Source organism: Anolis sagrei, chromosome 4, assembly GCF_037176765.1.
Source record: "Anolis sagrei isolate rAnoSag1 chromosome 4, rAnoSag1.mat, whole genome shotgun sequence".
Classification (NCBI taxonomy): domain Eukaryota; kingdom Metazoa; phylum Chordata; class Lepidosauria; order Squamata; family Dactyloidae; genus Anolis; species Anolis sagrei.
In genome coordinates, this window is record NC_090024.1 from 124,069,874 (window position 1) to 124,093,939 (window position 24,066).

The following is a 24,066-nucleotide window of genomic DNA, read 5'->3' on the forward strand; positions in this document are numbered from 1 at the left end:
TGGTTGCTGTTAGATGCAAGGTCTTGACACTGGGAATTTCCAACAAATCTTGGTCCTCAGAACGGAGGAATCTCTGGGGTTGGTAGGGGGAGAGGCGGTCCCTCAGGTACATCGGCCCCAGACTGTGCAAGGCCTTAAAGGTGAGTACCATCACTATGAAAGTGATCCGATGCTCAATTGGTAACCAATGCAGCTGTAGTAAGATTGGTGTTATGTGGCATCTCATTGGAATTCCCGCAAGAAGCCGAGCAGCTGCATTTTGTACCAACTTGAGCTTCTGGATCACCGACAGAGGAAGGCCAATGTAGAGGGCGTTACAGTAGTCCAGTCTTGAGATGACCGTGGCCTGGATCACCGTAGCTAGGTCGTCCCTGGACAGATTGGGGGCCAACCATCTACCTGCCGCAGATGAAAAAAAGCGGTTCTGCTAACGGCGGAGATCTGGGCCTCCATCGTCAGCAGAGGGTCCAAAAGGACTCCCAGACTCTTTACCAATGATGACGGGCGTAGAATTGAATCTGTGACCTTTCGGTCAACAAGCCCAGCAGCTCAGCACTTTAACCCACTGTGCCACCGGGAGCTCCTAACAGTGCATACCTTTCTAAAAGGCTCTCAGTCTTTCAAAAGGATAACTGAAAAATTTTGCAGAAGGCAGTGAAACTTAATGCTTGTACAGTGCACCTGGAGATACAGGGAAAAATGCAGCTCCGTTTTTAACTTCCAAGGCCTTTGTTCAGAAATCAGCATGATCAAGCCACCATAAACTGGAGGAAAACAGCAAAGAATTGCTCACCATTTCTTAAGAGCACCTGACAAAACGTATACTTTACAGTCCGTCTCCAAGTTACAAACAACTGATGTACAAATGACTCACAGTTAAGAAGAGGGGTGAGACAACAGGAAGTGAGAGAAATCTACCCCTAGTAAGGGAAATTCACTCCCAAAAGAGTTATCATAAAATTAAATCTGAGAGTGAAAGAAAGTAAAAATTACACATTCGGAGAAACCTTTTGTAAATCAAACAGCAGATCACCCACCTTTCCTTGTCTCTTTTATCCTCTAACCTTTCCTGAAATTGTATTGTACATCTCGGTTGAAGTTTTATCACCAATCCTTGTTTCCATAACAAGCCATTTTTTTAAATCCAATTATCACAAGGACAGAAAGGTTGGTTACACTTAAAAATGTACCTGTTCTGTCCCACATACAAATTCAACTTAAGAACAAATCTACAGACACTATCTTATTATTCATAACTTGGCGACTGCCTGAATAACCCACGTTGGCACAGGCATTTCAAAGAAGCATGCCATCTTTGTCTAGTGATCCACTTACCTTCCACCAAACAGCTGCATCCCAAGCAGGGCAAAGACTACAATGAAGAGGAAAAGGAGGAAGAGGAGGCTGATAATAGACTTCATAGAACTCATCAGTGAGACCACCAAATTCCTCAAGGAAGCCCAATACCTGGAAAATCCAGATGTTACTATAGCATGCTTCCAAAAGCATTGGAAGACTGTTTCATTTCAGATAGCTTTGGGTGGCCAAAATTCAGAGGTGCATAGGTGCAGCATAGAAGGGGGTGTATTTGATTATTTATTTATTTATTTATTTATTATTCGAACTTATATGCTGCCACTTCCCTGGGGCTCAGAGTGGCTTACAAGAACAGGCTAAAATCTAACACAATTTAAAAACAATTTAAAAACAATTTAAAAACAACAATATTAAAAGTCAAAGGCCTGTCAAAACAGGTATGTCTTACATGCCCTGCAGAAAGCTGATAAGTCCCGCAATGCACGGACTTCAGGTGGCAGAGTATTCCAGAGCGATGGTGCCACTGCTGTAAAGACTCTGCGTCTGGTTACTGTTAGACGCAAGGTCTTGACATTGGGAATTTCCAACAAATCTTGGTCCTCAGAACGAAGGGATCTCTGGGGTTGGTAGAGGGTGAGGCGGTCCCTCAGGTACATCGGCCCCAGACCATGCAAGGCCTTAAAAGTGAGTACCATCACTTTGAAAGTGACCTGGTGCTCAATTGGTAACCAATGCAGCTGTAGTAAGATTGGTGTTACGTGGCATCCCATCGGAATTCCCGCAAGAAGCCGAGCAGCTGCATTTTGTACCAACTTGACCTTCCGGATCACCGACAGAGGAAGGCCAATGTAGAGGGCGTTACAGTAGTCCAGTCTTGAGATGACCGTGGCCTGGATCACCGTAGCTAGGTCGTCCCTGGACAGGTAGGGGGCCAGCCATCTAGCCTGCTGCAGATGAAAAAAGGCGGTTCTGCTAACGGCAGAGACCTGGGCCTCCATCGTCCAAAAGGACTCCCAGACTCTTTACCAATGATGACGGATGTAGCGCCTCGCCATCCAGGGTAGGCAGCTGGATGTCCCCACTGCCCGGTCGACCCAGCCATAGGATCTCCGTCTTTGCTGGATTCACCCTCAACCTGCTGGCACGCAGCCATCCAGTAACGGCCTCAAGGCACTGATGGAAATAATCGGGTACAGAGTCCGGTCGGCCTTCCATCTTCAACACCAGCTGAGTGTCATCAGCATACTGGTAACACTCAAGCTCAAAATCTCGAACCAGCTGAGCAAGTGGTCGCATATAAACAACAGAGGGGAGAGAATGGCCCCCTGAGGAACCCCACAAGATAGAGGGGACCTCTCAGAGACCAGGCCTCCCCTCTCCACTCGCTGTCCACGGTTGTGAAGAAAGGAGGACAGCTAATTTAAAGCTGTCCCCCTGACTCCAACAGCAGCAAGGCGATGGATCAAAAGATTGTGGTCGACTGTGTCAAATGCTGTTGTGAGATCCAATAACACAAGCAGCGCCTACCCGCTCTGGTCAAGCTGGCATCGAAGGTGATCCGTAATGGAGACCAGCACAGTCTCTGTCCCGTGCCCTGCACGGAAGCCGGACTGGAAGGGATCTAGTCTGGCTGTGTCGTCTAGGAATTGCTGCAACTGCTCCGCTGCTGCCCTCTCAATCACCTTGCCCAAGAATGAGAGATTCGAAACTGGGCGGTAACTGGAGGGAACCGAACAATCTAAGTCTGGTTTCTTCAGCAGGGGAGAGACCACCGCCTCTTTTATCTTGTATGTGTGTGTATGTCTGGAATTTAATTAACAAATATGAAAGACTATAAAGGGGAAAGACAAGCAACATGGCCAATGGAACAGGGGGAACTAAGCTACAGTAAAAAAGTTTGAAGAAATAATCTTGTTCGGGATCACTGAAGGAAACAGGGAAATTCATTCCTTTGTTCTACTCACTTTGTTACTTTGAAAATCCTCAGAAGTCTCAAGGCTCGCATTACACTAATCCCAAAAGAAGTGCCAGGTCTGAAGATGGCCCAAACCACTTCAAAGATGCTCCCCACTGTGACCTGAGAGATCAAATGCAAAAAGAAGGAAACCAAATAAGTAACAAAATTACCCATTACTGGAAAAGTAAGCTGCCATATAGCTACACCTACAGCTTAAGAGATACTCCACATATTTATGTGTTCTCCCCTCTCTCTTTCGAGCTCTCTCCTATACACACACAGACATTCATATGCACAAATTAATATACATAACTCAAGCAACTAGGTACAGATTTTGTTTCTGTAAACATTTATACCACTTTCCTTATTCTCCTTGCCTCTTCCAGAAACATCTTTACAAGTGTTCAAAAACTGAGTTTGAAGATTTATTTATTTATTATTATTATTTATTTATTTACGCCATGTTAACGCCGCCCTTCTCACCGCGAAGGGGACTCAGAGCAGTTTACAAGATATATATACATATAATATATTATATTATTAGCATAGTAAGATATCAGTATCATATATTACTATATTGTACTATACCATTATATTGTAATACTTGCTGTGCCCTGCCACACGTTGCTGTGGCCTATAGTAAGAATTTTCAAAGTAGAGGTAGATATCTGGACTATTATGAAAGAGAAGTACCTACCTATTCCTTCCCCCCTTTATCTTCCCCTTTCTCTCCTTTCATCCTTCTCTACCTCTTTTTTTCATTCCTTCTTTCGCTCTTTGGTTTCATCCTTCCTTCTCTTTTCTTCCTTTTCTCCCCCTTTCTCTACTTCTTCCTTTGTCTCCTTTCTTCCCTCCCTGTTTCCTGCCTTCTTTCACTTTTTATTTCCTTTTCTCCTTCCTTCTTTACCTCTTTCTTGCATTTCCTCCGCTTTTTCTTTCCTTTCTACTTTGTATTCTTCTTTCCTTCGGTACCTCTTTCTTTCCTTCCTTCCTTCTCTCCCTTCCTTCCCTCTTTCCTTCCCTCCTTTCTTCTTTCCCTCTCTCCTTCTCTCTTTCCTTCCTCCCCCCTTTCCCTCCTACATTCCTTCCCTTTTTCCCTCCCTCCTTTCTTCTGTCATTCTTTCCAGTCTGTTCTCCCGCAATACTGTGGTAGAGTCCCTTCTAACTCTATTCTATGAGTATTTAATATAGTAATATTTTGAATTTAAAGGTGTTTTGTGGGGTTTTTTTTTCAGTGATGGCCACTCCTTGGATTGTGAGGAGTTTTGTTGCCAAATTTGGGGTCATTTGGTCCAGTAGTTTTTTGTTTTTAAGGTACTCATTACGCACAGATCATTTATATATATATATATATATATATATATATATATAGAGAGAGAGAGAGAGAGAGAGAGAGAGAGAGAGAGATAGATAGATTAATTACATTTATATGCTGCCCTTCTCACCCCAAAGGGGACTTAGAGCAGTTTACAAGATATATATACATACAATATATTAAATTATTAGCATAGTACGATATCAGTATCATATATTACTATATTGTACTATACCATTATATTGTAATATTATTAGTAATACTAGCCATCCCCTGCCACACGTTGCTGTGGCCCAGTCTGGTGATCTGGAAAATAAAGTAATGAGAAAGTGATGGTTTCTAATATATGTCATTTCTTTATGCTTGTGGTGATGTAGAGATTGTCTGGTTGGCCTACTCTGGAGCATGCAACATATAATTGTCCTTCAAACCTATGATACTATATCTCTCTGTGTGTGAATCATATAAATCTATCTACATCTATCGCTGGATGGCTCTTTGTCAGGAGGGCTTTGATTACGTTTTCCTCCCCTGGAGAAGGGAGTTGGACTGGATGGCCTTGAGTATTTTCTGTTGTTCATGGGGGTACTGTGTGGGAAGTTTGCCCCAATTCTGTCTTTGGTGGGATTCAGAATGCTCTTTGATTGTAGGTGAACTATAAATCTGAGCAACTACAAATCCCAAAGGTCAAAGTCTATTTCCCCCAAACTCCATCTGTGTTCATATTTGGGCATATGGAATATTTGTGCCAAGTTTGGTCTAGATACATCATTGTTTGAGTCCACAGTACTCTCTGGATGTAGGTGAACTACAACTCCCAAACTCAAGGTCAATGCCCACCAAACCCTTCAAGAGTTTTCTGTTGGTCATGGGAGTCCTGTATGCCAAGTTTGGTTCAATTCCATCATTGCTTGAGTTCAAAATGCTCTTTGATAGTAGGTGAACTATAAATCCCAGCAACTACAACTCTCAAATGACAAAATCAATTTTTTGGAGTGATGATCACTCCTTGGGTTGTTAGGTGTCTTGTGTCCAAATTTGGTGTCAATTTGTCCAGTGGTTTTTGAGTTCTGTTAATCCCACAAACAAACATTACATTTTTATTTATATAGATTACATGTAATATAAAATATATCATTATAATATTGTATTATTAGTAGTATTGTATTGTATTACATTATCTATATAAATAAAAATGTAATGTTCATTTGTGGTATTCACAGAACTCCAAAACCACTGGACGAATTGATACCAAATATAGACACAAGACACCTAACAACTCAATGTATGTCCTTCACTCAAAAAATTGATTTTGTCATTTGGGAGTTGTAGTTGCTGGCATGTATAGTTCAACTACAATCAAAGAGCATTCTGCACCCCACCAATGATGGAATTGAACCAAACTTGGCACACAGTTCTCCCACAACCTATGGAAAATACTCGAAGGGTTTGGTGGGCAGTGTCCTTTGGTTTTGGAGTTGTAGTTCACCTACACCCAGAGAGCACTGTGGACTCAAACAAGGATGGATCTGGACCAAACTCTACACAAATACTCAAAATGCCCAAATGTGAACACTGGTGGAGTTTGGGGAAAACAGAATCTTGATATTTGGGAGTTGTAATTGCTGGGATTTATAGTTCACCTACAATCAAAGAGCATTCTGAACCCCACCAATGATGGAATTCAACCAAACTTGGCACATAGTTCTCCCATGACCAACAGAAAATACTGGAACGGTTTGGTGGACATTGACCTTGAGTTTGGGAGTTGTAGTTCACCTACATCCAGAGATCACTGTGGACTCAAACAATGATGGATCTGGACCAAACTTGGCACAAGCACTCAATATGCCCAAATGTGAGCACTGGTAGAGTTTGGGGAAAATAGAATCTTGACATTTGGGAGTTGTAGTTGCTGGGATTTGTAGTTCACCTACAATCAAAGAGCATTCTGAACCCCACCAATGATGGAATTGAACCAAACTTGGCACACAGTTCTCCCACGACCAACAGAAAATACTGGAAGGGTTTGTTGGGCATTGACCTTGAGTTTGGGAGTTGTAGTTCACCTACATCCAGAGATCACTGTGGACTCAAACAATGATGGATCTGGACCAAACTTGGCACAAGCACTCAATATGCCCAAATCTGAGCACTAGTGGAGTTTGGGGAAAATAGAATCTTGACATTTGGGAGTTGTAGTTGCTGGGATTTGTAGTTCACCTACAATCACAGAGCATTCTGAACCCCACCAACGATAGAATTGGGCCAAACCTCCCACACAGAACCCCCATGTGGGCCACAGCAATGTGTGGCAGGGGACGGCTAGTAATATTATAAATGTTACATTATATTATTAGTAAAGCACAGGAGACAAGATGGAACTGTCTTCCGCCCCCCTCTCTCTTCACACTGGACAGAGCAACAGTTGGTGCTGAAGGGGGGGGGCTCCCAACTGATGATATAAGCAGGAGACAAGATGGAACTGTCTTTTGCCACCCTCTCTCTTCCAAAGATAAATATCCAAAGATATAGTCCATTATATGTCTGAATGATCAGTGTATGTTAAAGTACACAGTAAATTTCCCTTCCTTGATGCACTGCTACTTCTATTCACATCAATGGTCTCTTCCTAGAGTTTATTCCCTTCCTTGTGTTGTGCAGCTTGTCTGGGTACCGCTTACCCCACAGTCAAAGCAGTTGAAGGAAGAATGGAAGTAAAGACGTGGCCCCATTCCATACATCTTCAAGGACATCTCTAGGAGGAAGAGCCCCAGAAAAATAAATTCTGCATAGTCTGAAAGAAAGACATTCAATAGTATTAGGCACCCGTCTCAGTTTTCATGCACCCATGATTGGAATTAAAACTTTGTAGTAGTGTGCTGTCGAAGGCTTTCATGGCCAGAATCACTGGGTTGCTGTGAGTTTTCCAGGCTGTTTGGCCATGTTCCAGAAGCATTATCTCCTTTTTATTTGTCGTATCAGGGCAACCAGTCAATTGTATTACATTTCTAACAGAACAAAACAAACAAACAGACAAAATACAAAATGTGCAAGTTTGGTAGCTTTGACCAGTAGCTGGCCACTTGGAGTGCTTCTGATGTTGCTGCAAGAAGGTCCTCCATTGTGCATGTGGTAGGGCTCAGGTTGCATTGCATCAGTTGGTCTGTGGTTTGCTCTTCTCCACACTCGCAAGTCAAGGATTCTACTTTGTAGCCCCATTTCTGAAGATTGGCTCTGCATCTCGTGGTGCCAGAGCTCAGTCTGTTCAGCGCCTTCCAAGTCGCCCAGTTTTCTGTGTGCCCAGCGGGGAGTCTCTCATTTGGTATCATCCATTGGTTGAGGTTCTGGGTTTGAGCCTGCCACTTTTGGACTCTCGCTAGCTGAGGTGTTCCAGCGAGTGTCTCTGTAGATCTTAGAAAACTATGTCTAGATTTAAGTCATTGACAGGGGATGAGCTGGAGATGTCTCTGCCTTGGTCCTTTCACTATTGGCTGCTACTTCCTGGCAGATGTCAGGTGGTGCAATACCGGATAAGTAGTGTAATTTCTCCAGTGGTGTAGGGCGCAGACACCCTGTGATAATGCGGCATGTCTCATTAAGAGCCACATCTACTGTTTTAGCGTGGTGAGATGTGTTCCACACTAGGCATGCAAACTCAGCAGCAGAGTAGCATAGTGCAAGGGCAGATGTCTTCACTGTATCTGGTTGTGATCCCCAGGTTGTGCCAGTCAGCTTGTGTATGATATTGTTTCTAGCACCCACTTTTTGGTTGATGTTCAGGCAGTGCTTCTTGTAGGTAAGAGCACGGTCCAGAGTGACTCCCAGGTATTTGGGTGTGTTGCAATGCTCCAGTGGGATTCTTTCGCAGGTGATCCTCAGATCCTTATTTTTGTTTAAACAAGGATTGAAATGAAACGCTTCATAGAAGATCCTGCATATGAGATGTACATACAGTGAAATGGGCAAATATATATATATCATATTGATACAGCCCAAGTCTAAGGTTTCTTCATTAATCAAGAGTCCCTGGAGTTTTATCTTAATCATTAAGTGGAATACTGCTGAATATTCACTAATTTGGGCATTATCTGAGAAATGATTATGCTCCATGCTGCCAAAAAAACACTCACTCAGCTGGATATTATTCACATTGCTGTTAAGCCCGATTCATTCTACTCACTGCAGCTTCCTTTTCACATACATTTTTGGCTCACATGGTTTTGTTTACAGTCATCCATGATGCCATCTCATGGAAGAAGGATGATATAATCAACATGTTAACAAGCAGAATGGCTCAAATTAAAGTAAATACAGCTAGTAGCTGTTACCGCCCTGAGTCGCCTTCGGGCTGAAATGGGCGGGATAGAAATAATGTAAATAAATAAATAAAGTGAAGAATTAAAATGGCACAAAAAAGTGGTAACCAGTAAATGACAAATGGGGATTTTGGGGGTGGGATCAACATGAATACTTCTATGTTTAATTTATTATTTATTATTTATTTATGTTACTTTTATCCCCCCCATTTCAGCCCGAAGGCGATTCAGGGCGGCGTACAGATCAGTAACAATTAGATGCCATAAATGAATGCATACATCGGGTAAAAGTAATAAAAACACATCATAATATATATAAAACCATAAAACAATAGAACAATAAACACTATAAAACTATGTCTTCCAATTCAATTCCGCATCCGTTTACATCGTCTTAGCCATTACTTGTTCACATTTCACTTTGAGTTTATTTGGTCATGCTGGAGTTCCAAACGCTTGCTCGAAGAGCCAGCTTTTCACTCTTTTTCGAAAGGTCAGGAGGGAGGGGGCCGATCTAATGTCTCTAGGCAAGGAGTTCCACACCGAGGGGCCACCACAGAAAAGGCCCTGTCTCTCATCCCTGCCAGACGTGTCTGTGAGGCAGGCAGGAGCAAGAGCAGGGCCTCCTCAGATGATCTTAACTTCCTAGAAGGCTCATAGGGTGGGATGCATTTGGACAGGTAAGCTGGGCCGAAACCGTTTAGGGCTTTATAAGCTAAAGCCAGCACTTTGAATTGTGCCTGGTAGCAAACTGGCAGCCAGTGGAGTTGTATGCTCCCTGAGTGCAGCTCCTGTTAGTAACCTGGCAGCCACACGTTGGACCATTTGAAGCTTCCGTGCAGTTTTCAAAGGCAACCCCACGTAGAGTGTATTGCAGTAGTCTATACGGGATGTAACCAGAGCATGGACCACCGTGGCCAAGTCAGACTTCCCAAGGTACGAGCACAGCTGGCGCACAAGTTTTAATTGTGCAAATGCTCCCCTGGTCATCACTGAGACCTGGGGTTCCAGCTTCAGTGATGAATCCAGGATCACACCCAAGCTGCGAACCTGCATCTTCAGGCTGTAACCCTATGCCCTGTTCGACCTTCCTATGCCCTGTTCGGCCGCCTGCCCTGCGCCAGATCCAATCACAGAGCTCCTCCGCGGTGCAGGAACCAATTGGGGAGCTCCTACCGCCTCGGCGCTCTGGCGAATCAGAAGAGGGGAGGCGGGACGAAGAAGAAACAATGGGTTTGTGAATGGATTAATGGAATTCATGCCTTGGGGGTCCTGAGTCCGAGACTCCGGCCTGCAAAGGATGCCCAGTCTATTGTCTTTTGATGGATGTGATCAAAGCGTTGATTGCTTTATCCGAGTTTTCCTGTCGCCATCAGATATGACACAATGAAGAAGCTGGGGTGAATATTTGTTGTGGCAAGTTTTGAAAGGAAAAACAGTTTCGGGGGGAAAGACTTTTCGAGGGTCTTCCGCCCCCCAGGGTGATGTGATCAAAGATGCCTGGTGAGGTCCTTTGTTTGGCAGCCCAACTCCGAGACCAACCAAAAGACCCTCAAGTTTATAGTTCCATGCATGAATATCAAGATAAGGGTTTTTTTTTTGTGACTGCTGATTGCACTTTCAACACAGCTGGCAGCTTCCTTGATGAGTTTCCCCAAAGGGAGGGGAAGAGGGCAGTGGGTTTGGGGCCAGGGCAAAGATGAGGGAAAAATACATGGGGAAATATAGGAATCACAAGAAATTCATATCAAGCACCGCTCCCCCCCCCCACCCGCCAGAGAAATTGATTTAAATAATAATTTTTAATAAAACATGTGTCCATGGTTCATGCGGAGGAAATTCATATGTAAAAATGAGTTCATTAGAGTCAAAAAGGTTTTGAAGGAAGTCCAACAGTCACAAAGGGAGCTTGGTGATTTCCACTGAGCCAAGAAATGGATTCCTGCAGTGCCAAGATCGAGCTGGTCCTTGGTCCTTGGGAAACTACAACTCCTTCCAAGGACTGGGACCCCAAGGCCAGGCTCTTCCCTGAAAGCCTCATGGGGTCCTTGTTATTGTTAGTGTCTTGGCAAATTGACCAAGACTTAACCCCTTTGTGCAGTCTGGTACCCTTGCCCTTTGCAGAACTATAAGTTACCATCCCTTATTGTGGGGGGGGGGGGGCATGCTCGACTTCACATATACAGTAGTATTAAAGAGGGAGATTGCAAAGGAACTTGTCTCTGGTCTCATGCTACTTCTGAGCAATACAGCTTCACTGGAGTTTATGTGCATATGTGTCACCTGTTGACGTATAGTGTCCGCATGAATTTCACAGGGCTTTGTTAGGCAAGGAATATTCAGAAGGGGTTTTGCCAGTTCCCTCCTCTGAAATATAATCTACCGCATGTAGTACTTGCTGGCAGCTTTCCATTCAAGTAGTAATCAAGACTGAACCTGCTTAGCTTCCAAGATCAGATAGGGTGTGTTACTTTTCGGGTATTTGGACTCTCCACAGGAGTGAATGTCTATATAATAATTCTGATCAGAACCTCTGAGATCAAAAATGAGCTCAGGCTCCACAATTAGTGCAAGAATGATAGGGAATTATCACCGCCCTTTCCTGGAAGTGAAAAAACCAAGCCATATGCCTGTGTTTCCTGGAAGAAACACGTCTCTGCTTACACATGCAGTTGGCTCCAGGCCAGGACTTGTTGTTCTGTTCTCTGATAGTTCTGCAAGCGCAATACATAAACAACACAGAACCCCACTACTTACAGAGGAGATGTGTGAGCCACGGAGGTTGGTCGTGATGGACAATGGCCACACAGGCAGTGTTGAGAGCCACTATACTCAAGACGAGCCAGTAGAACACCTGGGATTTCACCATGTGACGGACAGAGATGCGCAGGAGGCGTTCCTTATGTCGGAAGTAAGACGCTCCATCCAATTTAGCACTCTTGATGCTGGCTCGGGCAAGTGGGGTACCTATGGGGGGATCGGGAAAAATAAGTAAGCATGAGTATTCTAGAAATGGCAAAATGCACAAGCCAAATTTCTCCTATTCAAATGTTTATAAATACAGGGTAAAACCACTATCTCACGGAGACCTTGAGCAACACAAAGAACTGGATTTATAAAGAAGAGCCCTTGTTAAACTTGGTGACTAAAAATTTGAAAACAGATGTGTGTGTTAACAGATTCAGAATGTTATCTTAAACCTGATGACTAAGCATTTGAAAATTGATACACATATATGTGGTTAAGGTGGTTAATGTGGTCAAATCCCTCATAGAAAAGAAACTGTGTAGTGGAAGGATAAAGATATATAGTAGATAGTAGCTATTTGGTTGATTACTTTTACTTACTTTACTTACTTAGGCGATCCCTCGTTAGCCAAGTAGGATAGTCTTCCAGGATCAGTATTCTGGTGGGTCCGTAGGTGACTGTAGAGCCCTATTCTTGATCTGTATCGTCTCCCGCAGTGAGGGCATTGGTTTCCAGGTGGAAGGCGGTCCCGGTCGGGGTTGGCTTGACACGCCTTTCTCTTGGCACATTTCTCTCTTTCATCCTCCATTTGTGCCTCTTCAAATTCTGCAGCACTGCTGGTCACAGCTGACTTCCAGCTGAAGCGCTCAAGGGCCAGGGCTTCCCAGTTCTCAGTGTCTATGCCAGAGTTTTTAAGGTTGACTTTGAGCCCATCTTTAAATCTCTTTTCCTGCCCACCAACATTCTGTTTTCCATTCTTGAGTTCGAAGTAGAGTAACTGCTTTGGGAGATGGTGGTTGGGCATCCGGACAACGTGGCCAGTCCAGTGGAGTTGATGGCAGAGGACCATCGCTTCAATCCTGGTGGTCTTTGCTTCTTTCAGCACGCTGATGTTTGTCCACCTGTCTTCCCAAGAGACTTGCAGGATTTTCCAGAGGTAGCGCTGATGGAATCGTTCCAGGAGTTGCATGTGATGTCTGTAGATAGTCCACGTTTCGCAAGCATCTAGCAGGGTTGGGAGGACAATAGCTTTATAAACAAGCACCTTGTTATCCCTATGGATGTCCCAGTCCCCAAACACTCTCTGCTTCATTCGGAAAAATGCTGCACTCGCAAAGCTCAGGCAGTGTTGTATTTCGGTGTCAATGCTGACTTTGGTGGAGAGGTGGCTGCCAAGGTAGCGGAAATGATCAACATTTTCTAATATTACACCATTAAGCTATATCTCTCGCATTGGAGAGGGGTTGGCTGGTGACTGCTGGAGGAGCACTTTGGTTTTCTCGGTGTCCAGTGACAGGCCGAGCTTCTCGTATGCTTCTGTGAAGGTTGATTAAGTATGTATAACACTAATGTGCTAACAAACAGATTTAGAAAACATTTTCCTAAGACTGGTTTGTAACAAAAAGAAGGAACACAACAGGTAAAACTAAGGCCCTTTCCACACAGCTGAGTAAAATCCCATATTATGTGCTTTGAACTGGAATATATGGCAGTGTGGACTCAAATAACCCAGTTCAAAGCAGATATTGTGGGATGTTCTGGGTTATATGGCTGTGTGGAAGGGCCCTAAGAAGAATGTCTAAAAAGATGAACAAAAGAAAGAAAAAATAAAGGAAGAAGATAACTAAAAAGATATAGAGACTTATTAAAAGAAGAGATGAACAGTAAATTTAAAGAACAACAAGCTACCTCCTTTATACAGAAGAAACATTGAAGCTCCTTCCACACAGCTGAATAAAATCCCACATGATCTGCTTTGAACTGGAATATATGGCAGCATGGACTTAGATAACCCAGTTCAAAGCAGATTTTGTGGGGTCTTCTGCCTTGATATTCTGGGTTACATGACTGTGTGGAAGGGCCCTGACTTTTCAAAAACATTTGTACCATAGTTAAAAGAAAGGATGTCAAGATAATAGAAACTAAAAACTTGGATGTAACATAATATAATGTTATAAAATGCTTTGTTTACTTGCCCTTCACAACATTTTCCCTTTCCGTGATGATTCATTAGACATGTAGAATCATAGAATCATAGAATCAAAGAGTTGGAAGAGACCTCATGGGCCATCCAGTCCAACCCCCTGCCAAGAAGCAGGAATATTGCATTCAAATCACTCCTGACAGATGGCCATCCAGCCTCTGTTTAAAAGCTTCCAAAGAAGGAGCCTCCACCACACTCTGGGGCAGAGAGTTCCTTTGCTGAACGGCTCTCACAGTGCTAAAATCTATTAAAGTACTAACAATAACTTGAATAAGTTTTACCCTGCTCCCTCCTCTCCCTAATGTACATTGTGGAAAATATCAATAAAATATTTTTTTAAAAGAACTGGAATTTCTTCTGCACATATCTTCTGTGTGTGGGGCGAGGTGGGTGGGTGGGGGGGGAGTGCTACAGTATGATGTAGTAGGACCAAGTGTGTGTGTGTTGAAGAAAAACCTCATGATGGTAATTATTATGTGCAGCTGGTAATGTAGGTCAACCAGCAATCTTGGACCACAACTGATAGGGTCAGGCCCATAGCCAGGATTTCGATTCGGGGGGGGGCTGAGTTTGTTTCGGGGGGGGGGGGCTGAGTCTGAGTGAAAGAGGGTCTACCCTAGCAAACCTTTTGTATTGTTACCCCAATACCCCAATGCATATGGGATATATCGAACATGGTGATCAGATCATGATATGAATAAACAGTTTAAATAATGCACCAGTAAGGCGAGGAGGAGCTGAGGAGCCTTCTAATCAAGGTGAAAGAAGAAAGCGCAAAAGCTGGGTTGCAGCTAAACATAAAAAAACCAAGATTATGGCAACAAGAATGATTGACAACTGGAAAATAGAGGGAGAAAATGTGGAGGCCGTGACAGACTTTGTATTTCTAGGTGCAAAGATTACTGCAGATGCAGACTGTGGCCAGGAAATCGGGAGATGTTTACTTCTTGGGAGGAGAGCAATGTCCAATCTCGATAAAATAGTAAAGAGTAGAGACATCAGACTGGCAACAAAGATCTGCCTAGTCAACGCCATGGTATTCCCTGTAGTAACCTACGGATGTGAGAGCTGGACCTTAGGGAAGGCTGAGCGAAGGAAGATAGAGGCTTTTGAGCTGTGGTGCTGGAGGAAAGTTCTGAGAGTGCCTTGAATTGTGAGAAGATCCAACCAGTCCATCCTCCAGGAAATAAAGCCCGACTGCTCATTGGAGGGAAAGATACTAGAGACAAAGTTGAAGTACTTTGGCCACATCATGAGGAGACAGCAAAGCCTAGAGAAGACAATTATGCTGGGGAAAGTGGAAGGTAAAAGGAAGAGGGGCCGACCAAGGGCAAGATGGATGGATGGCATCCTTGAAGTGACTGGACTGACCTTGAAGGAGCTGGGGGTGGTGATGGCCGACAGGGAGCTCTGGCGTGGGCTGGTCCATGAGGTCACGAAGAGTCGGAAACGACTGAACGAATGAACAACAACAACATTAACAGTAAAGATGTTTTCCTGTTCATTTCTACTTTTGTCTGTGTGTCTTGTGCATGGGACGTGGCTAATATCTGCTTGCTGCGCAACAGAGAGAACTCAAATTGGCTGCTTGCCCTGTGTATGAGTATGTGTGTGAGAGAAATAATCATGTACACAAATCAGTACAATATTATTTTGAGAAACCAGTTCTTTCTCATCCCATGCCTATTATTCAAGAAGAAAAAGAAGAAAATATTTAGCCTGGGCCACATTTATGTTTGTGAACAATATGTGTGTTTACAGATACAAAAGCTTCAAAGTAGTGAATAATAACAAACATAAAGCCACTGGTACAAATGTTCTAAGCAATCAACATAAAACCAAATCTGCTGAATCAAAGGCATTAATTTACCAGAACTAAACCATAGTAAGCAGAGTCCTTTTGTTTTGATGTACATTCATGCTGCAGACACGAATGAAAATACAGACACATATTTTTACAGACCCCTATACTGCCTAAGCAAGAAGTGTTTAAGAATACACATTATTCAAAAACATTTCGCCAGGCTTTTTGACACACACACAAATCCCAGACTGTTTATTATTTGTGTTCATCTAATTGGGTTCAATAAACAAAATGCACTGTGTGTATTACTTATTCCAGTCAAGTTTGCAATTAACTCCTTTGTTCTGCGGCTCCTTGTTGCATGACAACCTGTTCTTCTGGCAGCACTAGCAAAGGGCGATGATGAGATGTTCCCATTACCTGCAGGAGGTATGAGGCTTGGAGGAAAGGGAGACTATGCTATAGGCATGGATAGAGCTGCGTCGGATTACTCGTTACTCGTAATAATTTCATTAAAGTTACCTTTTTGAAGCAATTTCGAAGCATTTAAAAAACCCAGAAGTCCCTTTGCCCTTCCGAAGGTTTTTCCGCCATTTTTCTTAGGACTCAGGAAGTGAGTTGGAAATTATTCAGTGTATTTTCAGCCCTCTAGCCTGCTGGGAGGCTGGGAGGCTCCTTGCTTCCCCTTCCAGCCAATCAAGGGAAGGGTTTTGGGGAGGGGAGGGGTTTCGGCACTGGCAGCCATTGCTGTATACAAAGGGGAGCACATGGCTCAGAGGCTCATTCGGAGCCAGGAAGGGAAGGGAGAAGGGAGAATGTTGAGGTTCAACCTGTGTGTGAACTTGAACCTGACTCTCTGATTGTATTTCCTGATGCCCATGTAGATGTCAATGGGAATTCTGAGGCCAATTTAGATGATGATGGTTTGAGTAGTGAAAATCCTACAGCCTTGGAAAGTGAAAGTCAAGATTCCCATGAGAACATACATTCCGAGCTGAGCGGAGACGGTTCACTCCCTTTCCCTCTCAGTCTTAGCTCTCCGGAGAATCAGACACCTGGCCTGCCTAATAAGGATAGGCGGGGGCAGATTTGGCAGAGTCGGGGAGAAGCACAATGTTTACGCAGGTCAGCAAGATTGAAAGAAATCCAAACAAAATCTTCAGGCGTGTCTCGCAATAGATTTCTTGGCCTTAAATATGACTGTTCTGAATACAGCTTCAGACCAGGCATCGTTCCAGATTCATGTGCAAGCTTTTGCAGGTCTTCTGATTCAAGTGGACTTGTTCCTCGGAGGTTTTCTAGTTGTTCCAAGTACTGTTAGTGGATTGCTAACAGGTTCCAGGATTCAGCAGTTTTGCTGTGGGTTTCATGATCTTGTTTATGGACATTTCTTGTTGCTGATTTTTACTGTGACTTGTTACCTTTGCATTTTTCCTCTATTTTGTATTCATCTTTCATCAATAAAAAAGTTTTTCCTGAAGCCAAGTGTGGTGGATTGTTGTCTGAGGGTCCAGTTTCCTGCTCTGGGTTGCAACAGAGAAAGAGAAAGATAAAGACTAAGACTAAGGGAAGGAAGGTTTTGTTGAAGGGAGGTTGGAAGAAAAATACGGCAGGCAAGCAAGCAGAAAAGAAGAAGGGCTGAGAGAAGGGCTGAGAGAAGGGCTGATGCCAGCCATGCCTGGCTGCCTGCCTGCCTGGCTGGCTGGGCAGTGAGCAGCCTGCCTTGCCACTTGTGTTGTTGCTGTTAGGGTTTGGGTCAGGTGGGCACCGCGAGGGTAGTGTGTGGGTGAGTGGCGTGGGTGGAAGGAGCAACATGGAGGAACCAAAGCATTCACTCCAACATTTTTAAAAGCCAACGTTGTAGCTTTTCTCTCTGGCCTCAATGTTTTTTAGTTTGTGTTGCACATTGCCTCAAATGAACTAGATCTCCCATCAATTCAAGCCACACTTTGAACACAAACTCTCTTTTGTGGATCTTTTCCAGGAGTACAATAAAGCAAGCAGAGAATGTAACAATGGAACAAAATTAAGGGAATAGACTAAATAAAAAAATGACAATAAGAATCACAAAGCTTGGAATAGAAGTCAAGATACTTTTTCTTTTTACTTTTTTATTCCTTTTCCCCCTCTCTATTTATTAGGTTTTCTACTTTTCTATAAGCACATTGTTCCACCACTTTTCATGTAAATAAGGCTGAGGACAGGGGTTTTTTTGTTTGTTTTAGACTCTTTTCTTTTAAAAAAATATTTTTATTGATTTTTTTCCTTGCATAGAAAATTAAACTCCAATAAGTTGGAGTGTGAGAAACGAAAAGAGAAGAAGAAAAAAAGAAAAAAAGGAAAGAGAAAAAGACAGAAGAATATGGATATATAGTTTTACTATGAAAGTGTGGGAACATTTTGTATTAGGACAGTAGGAAATGGGATAGGAAAGTAGGGATATGGAAAGGACCAGAAAGGGACAGCGGAGGAGAAAAAAAGAAGAAAAAAGAAGAAGAAAAAGCAACGGGAAGGGGGGGGGGGGATAAAATAGAAGGAAAATGAGATGGCTTTCAGGTTTTCTCCGGTTGTATTGGCCATTCTTTTCCTTCCATTTTCTAGTTTTGCCTTCTAGTTTCTTTTTGCCGTTGGTCTTTGAAGTTTCTTATTGTTCTTGCAAAAATATTTCTGGGTTCTCCTTCCTAATAAAGACTATGAATTTTTCCCAATTCGTTTTTTGTCTCACTGTGTTATTGTCTGTTAGTCTTTGTGTGAGTAAATCCATATTCATTATATCCCAGATCTTCAGTAACCAGTTTTCTATAGTTGAGATTTTATTTGTTTTCCATACTTGTGCAAATTTAATCCTGGCTGCTGTTATGAGGTAAATAAATTTTTTATTTGTATTAGCTTCCATTTCAAAGTCTGTTAAGCCCAATAGGAAATACTCCGGCTTGAAATTACATTTCATTTGTAAAATTAATTCCATCTTTTTATGTATTTCCCGCCAGAAGGATTTGGTTTCTTTACATTTCCACCATACATGGATAAATGTGCCAACTTCTTTCCTGCATTTCCAGCATTTGTTACTAGATCTTCCTTTTCTAGTACCACATTGTTCCACCACTTTTCATGTAAATAATACTCTTTCTCTTTTCAATGCTTAATAAAAATTTACTAGGAAAAAAAGAAAAGAAAACACAAACTCTCCTTCCCAAAGTAGTGAAATCAGATTACAAGGCAAAAAGGACAGGGCTGTTTGCTATTTTCTTTGTTTGCTGTGAGTTGCCTAAGAAGACACTAGAAATCCCCATGCTTATGCCTATGCTTCCCTAACTTGTGAAATCTGCTCAAAAGGCCCCAAAAGCTCTCGGGGTTGTTGTTTTTTTCTTTGTTTGCTGTGAGTTGCCTAAGAAGACACTAGAAATCTCATACTTTCATGCCTATACTTCCCTAACCTGTGAAATCAGCTCAAAAGGCTCCAAAAGCTCGCAGGGCTGTTTGGGTTTTTTTTCCTTTGTTTGCTGTGAGTTGGCTCAGAAGAAACTAGAAATTCCATACATTCATGCCTATACTTCCCTAACTTTTGAAATCAGGGAGAGAGAATCCCCTGAAGTTTGCCCAGTACCCTTTGCTGTTTTTCACGTATTGCATAATCGCGTCCGCCATTAACAAAGCAATTTGGAAATTTCAGAAAGTTCCGATTTTTTCGGAAAAATTCAGAATTCAATTCCAAATTGAACCACTACATCCGAAACAAGTTTTGAACCTTTTTTTTTTTAGACCATCCAAGCCTACTGTGCTAGTACCTTTTTAAGGATGGCTGGGTAAAAGAGAACACAGTACCTATTGGCTACACTTTCAATTATAGTGTTGCATAGAAGGGAAAATTCCAAAACATGCAACATTTCACACCCTTTCATAGGAAGCTGTACTGGCCTGAATCCCCTCTACCACAAAGCTACGAACATTAGCAACATTAGTCAGCTGCATAAAAAAAAGAAAAAAAGAAAAAGATTTGCAATACTTAGGAAGAGTGATATATTTATTACAGCATAAGATTTTGTGGATTACGGTCTGCTTCAACAGCTATAGGAAATGTTATACATAGCCCACATGCATATATACAAAAGGATAGAGAGGGGAAACAAAAGGGTAGAGAGGTGGGATTAGATGGCAATGAAATGCAAAAATTATACACTGTGACAATTTAATTCAAGTTTAAATGAGCGCAAAATAAGCACAGTGATCATTCACAATAGCAGTAATTGATGACTGATAACATATTTAACTTTTCCCAGCTAAGTAGTTGCTCTACTCCGAACTCAAGAACAGAAAATGGAATGTTGATGGGCAGGAAAAGAGACTTAAAGATGGTCTCAAAGCCAACCTTAAAAACTCTGGCATAGACACTGAGAACTGGGAAGCCCTGGCCCTTGAACGCTCCAGGTGGAGGTCAGCTATGACCAGCAATGCTGTAGAATTTGAAGAGGCACGAATGGAGAGTGAAAGAGAGAATCGTGCCAAGAGGAAGGCGCATCAAGCCAACCCCGACCGGGACCACCTTCCACCTGGAAACCAATGCCCTCACTGCGGGAGAAGATGCAGAGCAAGAATAGGGCTCCAGTCACCTACGGACGCACCCACAGTACACTGATCTTGGAAGACTATCCTACTCAGACAACGAGGGATCGCCTAAGTAGTAAATAAGTAAGAAGTAAGAAGCCTCTCTTTTCAAAAGTATTTTGCATTTAGGACAAACCCCACCCCCCCCCCCCCAAGAAATACCTCTGCAGTTTAAACAGAATTAGGTCATATACACTGATATCTTGTCTCAGTCTTACCCACTGAAGAGATATCTACACGCTCATCACTGGAGTCACGATTCATGACTTCTGTCCGGTTTCTTTTAATGGTTGCTCTCCTGAGAACTAGAAAGGGAGAGGAAAAGGTAGAACGGTGAGCACTTCTACCCTATGCATTTCTCAATGTAGGAGTGCATCACGTGAAGCAGGCAATTCACAGATACAGCAGAACAACATTGTCATAACCTTATTTATTTATTTATTCCCGCTTTTCTCCTATGGGTGGGATTCAAAGCGGCGTACAAAGATTAAAAATAGAAATTATACAACATACAAATTCAGACAAAAACATCATAATCTAAAAAACCAAATGAAACAAATAGCACATTACATAAATAATATGTAACAAATCAGTAAATTATGACATATACCATTAAAATTTTCCCGGAACTTTCAGCCACTGAGGTTATCCATAAAATAAGTTGTACTAAAATCTTAAAATCATTGTTTCCATTTGGCCATGTAACAACATTGCCAGCTCTGGGATAGCGTTCAGAAGTGGATGTTACCAGCAGCTATCTGGCTGTTGTCAATTATAAATCATCAGGAAAAACCTGGTTCCACAAGAAAGTTTTAATTTGGGAATGAAAGGTCAACAAGGAGGGGGCCAATCGCACCTCTCTAAGGAGAGAGTTCCAGAGCCACGGGGCCACCACCGAGAAGGTCCTCTCTCTCATTTCCACTAACCACACTTGTGATGGCAGTAGGACTCAGGGAAGGGCCTCTCCTAATGTTCTTAGGGCTTGTGTGGTCTTGTAGGAGGAGTTGCGGTTTTCAAGTAGGTTGGGCCCAAACCATTTAGGGCTTTATAGGCTAAAGCCAGCACCTTGAATTGTGCCCGGAAACACACTGGGAGCCAGTGTAGCTGTTTCAGGAGCAGGGTAGTAACCTTAGACCAGGGGTCCTCAAACTAAGGCCTGGGGGCCGGATACAGCCTTCCAAGGTCATTTACCTGGCCCTCGCTCAGGGTCAACCTAAGTCTGAAACGACTTGAAAGCACACAACATGTCAGGTTTTACAATGTACTGTAATGTAATATAGCTGAGTCATGCACTGCTAATGGGCTTCTATTGGAAATGCTGAGTCATGCATTAACTGTATATAGAACTTCATTTGGGGAATGTGTTCTGGCCTAGTCCAGGTGATTGTGAATGATGTAATCCTGGGTCTGAGTGAAGTTAATGAGTTGGGAACCAATCAGAGATTGCTATGTATAGAGCTGTATATAAGGAAGTCATGTACAGTGTATATTTCTCCTTGTGCTGTGATGTTGTTCGTCGAAGGTTATATGTAACTAAAAGAACCTGTCTGCTAAGACAAGATATAACTGTGTGCTGTGGTAAGTCTGTAATATCATCTAGACTGGGGGAAAGACAATGGTAAAACTGGCAATGGCCGGGCATGTGCTCAAGTGTATGTAAAAGGTTCCAGAGTGACTGCAGGCTGTGGGAGCAGTTGACTGAAAATACTGTGCAGGAAAAAGCTACTGGAAAGCGCTGAAGTTGTGCAACTGATCTACTGCTGAATTGTGAAGTTAATCTCAACACAACAACAACAACAACAATCCTATCTCATCTACCAAAAGCAGACCCACATTTCCCATTTAAATACTAATAAGTTTATATTTGTTAAAATTGTTCTTCATTTTTAATTAATGTATTTTGAAAGTGTTTTTGCACTATGAATAAGATATTGCAGTGTATATGAATTAATTCATTTTTTTCCCAATTATAATCCGGCCCTCCAGCAGTTTGAGGTCCTGTGACCTGGCCCTCTGTTTAAAACGTTTGAGGACCCCTGCCTTAGACTGATGACTGCTTTTTTGTGGTGGCAGACTGTAGGAAGGCATTTATTTTACAAAAGAAGGCAATTAACATATAATTTAGCTTTATACGAGAAATGCTTTCAGGGCTGTGTCCAGCCAGGAAGTGGTAGGAATGGAGTAACATCCTGTGATAAGTCCAAGACAAAGATTCGGTTATCCTGATGTAATTGTAATTTGCCTGCTTTGTGAGATAAACTCCATGCACTTTAGACTTATCAACCACAGAACTAATGTAAATGAAGAGGTGGGCTATGCTGGTAGAAAGCAGGATCAATTCTGAATGGATGCTGTGCTGTATTAGTGTTTCCTGGAAGTCATGATTTCTTTTGGGAGAAAGTAAAGACTGCGTGTGTAAATACAGTTGCAATGATTACGGCCTACCTATGTGACCATATCTCCATATACGAGTTACGGCCTACCTACGTGACCGTATCTCCGTATACGAACCCACACAATCTCTTCGATCATCTGGAGAGGCCCTGCTTATGATCCCACCTGCGGCACAAGCGCAATTGATCGGGACGAGGGACAGGGCCTTCTCTGTGGTGGCCCCCCGACTCTGGAACTCTCTCCCCAAGGACATCAAACAGGCCCCTACATTGGCAGTCTTTAGGAAGAGCTTGAAGACCTGGCTGTTCCAGTGTGCCTTCCCAGAATAGGAAACTCCAAGCATCATGTCCCAAATGCACTTTACTGGAGATTTAAGATTGTCTACATACCGCACCTATCTCCAAAAACGTATTCATTTCACCTGGTCATGCCCAGCATTTTTAAAATTTTTAATCTTTAGTTTTAAACCTTAGTTTTAAATGCGTCGTGGTGTTATTGTCTATTGTGTACTGTTATTGTTTTAATGCTTATTGTTTTGCTTTTATTAGTTTATTTATTGTTGTATTTGTTATGCTGTTGTTTTACTGATGTGTTGGGCCTCAGCCTCTTGTAAGCCACACCAAGTCCTTCGGGAGATGTTAGCGGGGTATAAATAAAGGTTTATTATATTATTAATGATGGCAAAATGTCTCTTTTGCCTCTCACTGTAGTCCAGAGAGGAGGTCCTTTCCAAGTCTTAACTCCACACATGTAGACAGACAGTAAGAGGCTATTTAGCATTCCAACTTTTTCTAGCCACCAGGGGAGCTGTTGCTTCACCGTCCATCTGCGACACTGATGAAGTACTTCCTCATTCCCCGCATGCTTGCTGGACATTTTTATGGCCTCGTAAGTTAGTTAAATTAGCCTCCCCACATAAGTGGTACCTAATTTTCCTACTTGACAGATGCAACTGTCTTTCAGGATGCAAAGGTCGTCAACAAGCTACACAAATTGGCCAGAAGCTCACTCTGACCTGGGCTGGCTTTGGACTCGTGACCTTTTGGGTCAGTAGTGATCTTAATGTGATGAGGAGATATTGGAAAATTAGATATTTATTGATTTATGTATACATTGTATGTATTTTTCAATTACTGAAATGTATAGAAAAATCAGGCTCTCTCTCGCTGTGTAGAAAGAATGGACAAGCGAGCTACGTCCCAGGCACAGCCAAGAGGGAGGAGGACATTCCAAGAAAGAGATAAGCCACAGAGGCTGGTACGAAAGGCCCAGTGTCTTCCTTCTAAGTAAGGAGCCTCTTGACAAGTCAAAGTGGGCCCCTTGATTGATGGATGCTTGCTCTTTAGAAACACAGAGACATGCTTTTTGCATGTTAGAAGGTAGAATTTGATGCTAAGATGATGC

The 24,066-nt window shown here is 42.7% G+C and overlaps 1 protein-coding gene across 7 annotated transcripts in view; it reads right to left on the reverse strand.

Annotated features, from left to right (window-relative positions):
• Nucleotides 1-24,066, reverse strand: part of CACNA1E (calcium voltage-gated channel subunit alpha1 E) — a 575,426-nt gene that overhangs the window by 174,475 nt on the left and 376,885 nt on the right. For all 7 annotated transcript variants that reach the window (XM_067467631.1, XM_067467628.1, XM_067467632.1 and 4 more), the window contains exons 11-15: nucleotides 20,487-20,573; nucleotides 11,666-11,875; nucleotides 7,274-7,386; nucleotides 3,282-3,394; nucleotides 1,336-1,467 (exon numbers count right to left, since the gene is read on the reverse strand). In XM_067467631.1, coding sequence (XP_067323732.1) covers nucleotides 1,336-1,467; nucleotides 3,282-3,394; nucleotides 7,274-7,386; nucleotides 11,666-11,875; nucleotides 20,487-20,573 — 655 coding nt within the window. The remainder of the gene's footprint in view (nucleotides 1-1,335; nucleotides 1,468-3,281; nucleotides 3,395-7,273; nucleotides 7,387-11,665; nucleotides 11,876-20,486; nucleotides 20,574-24,066) is intronic.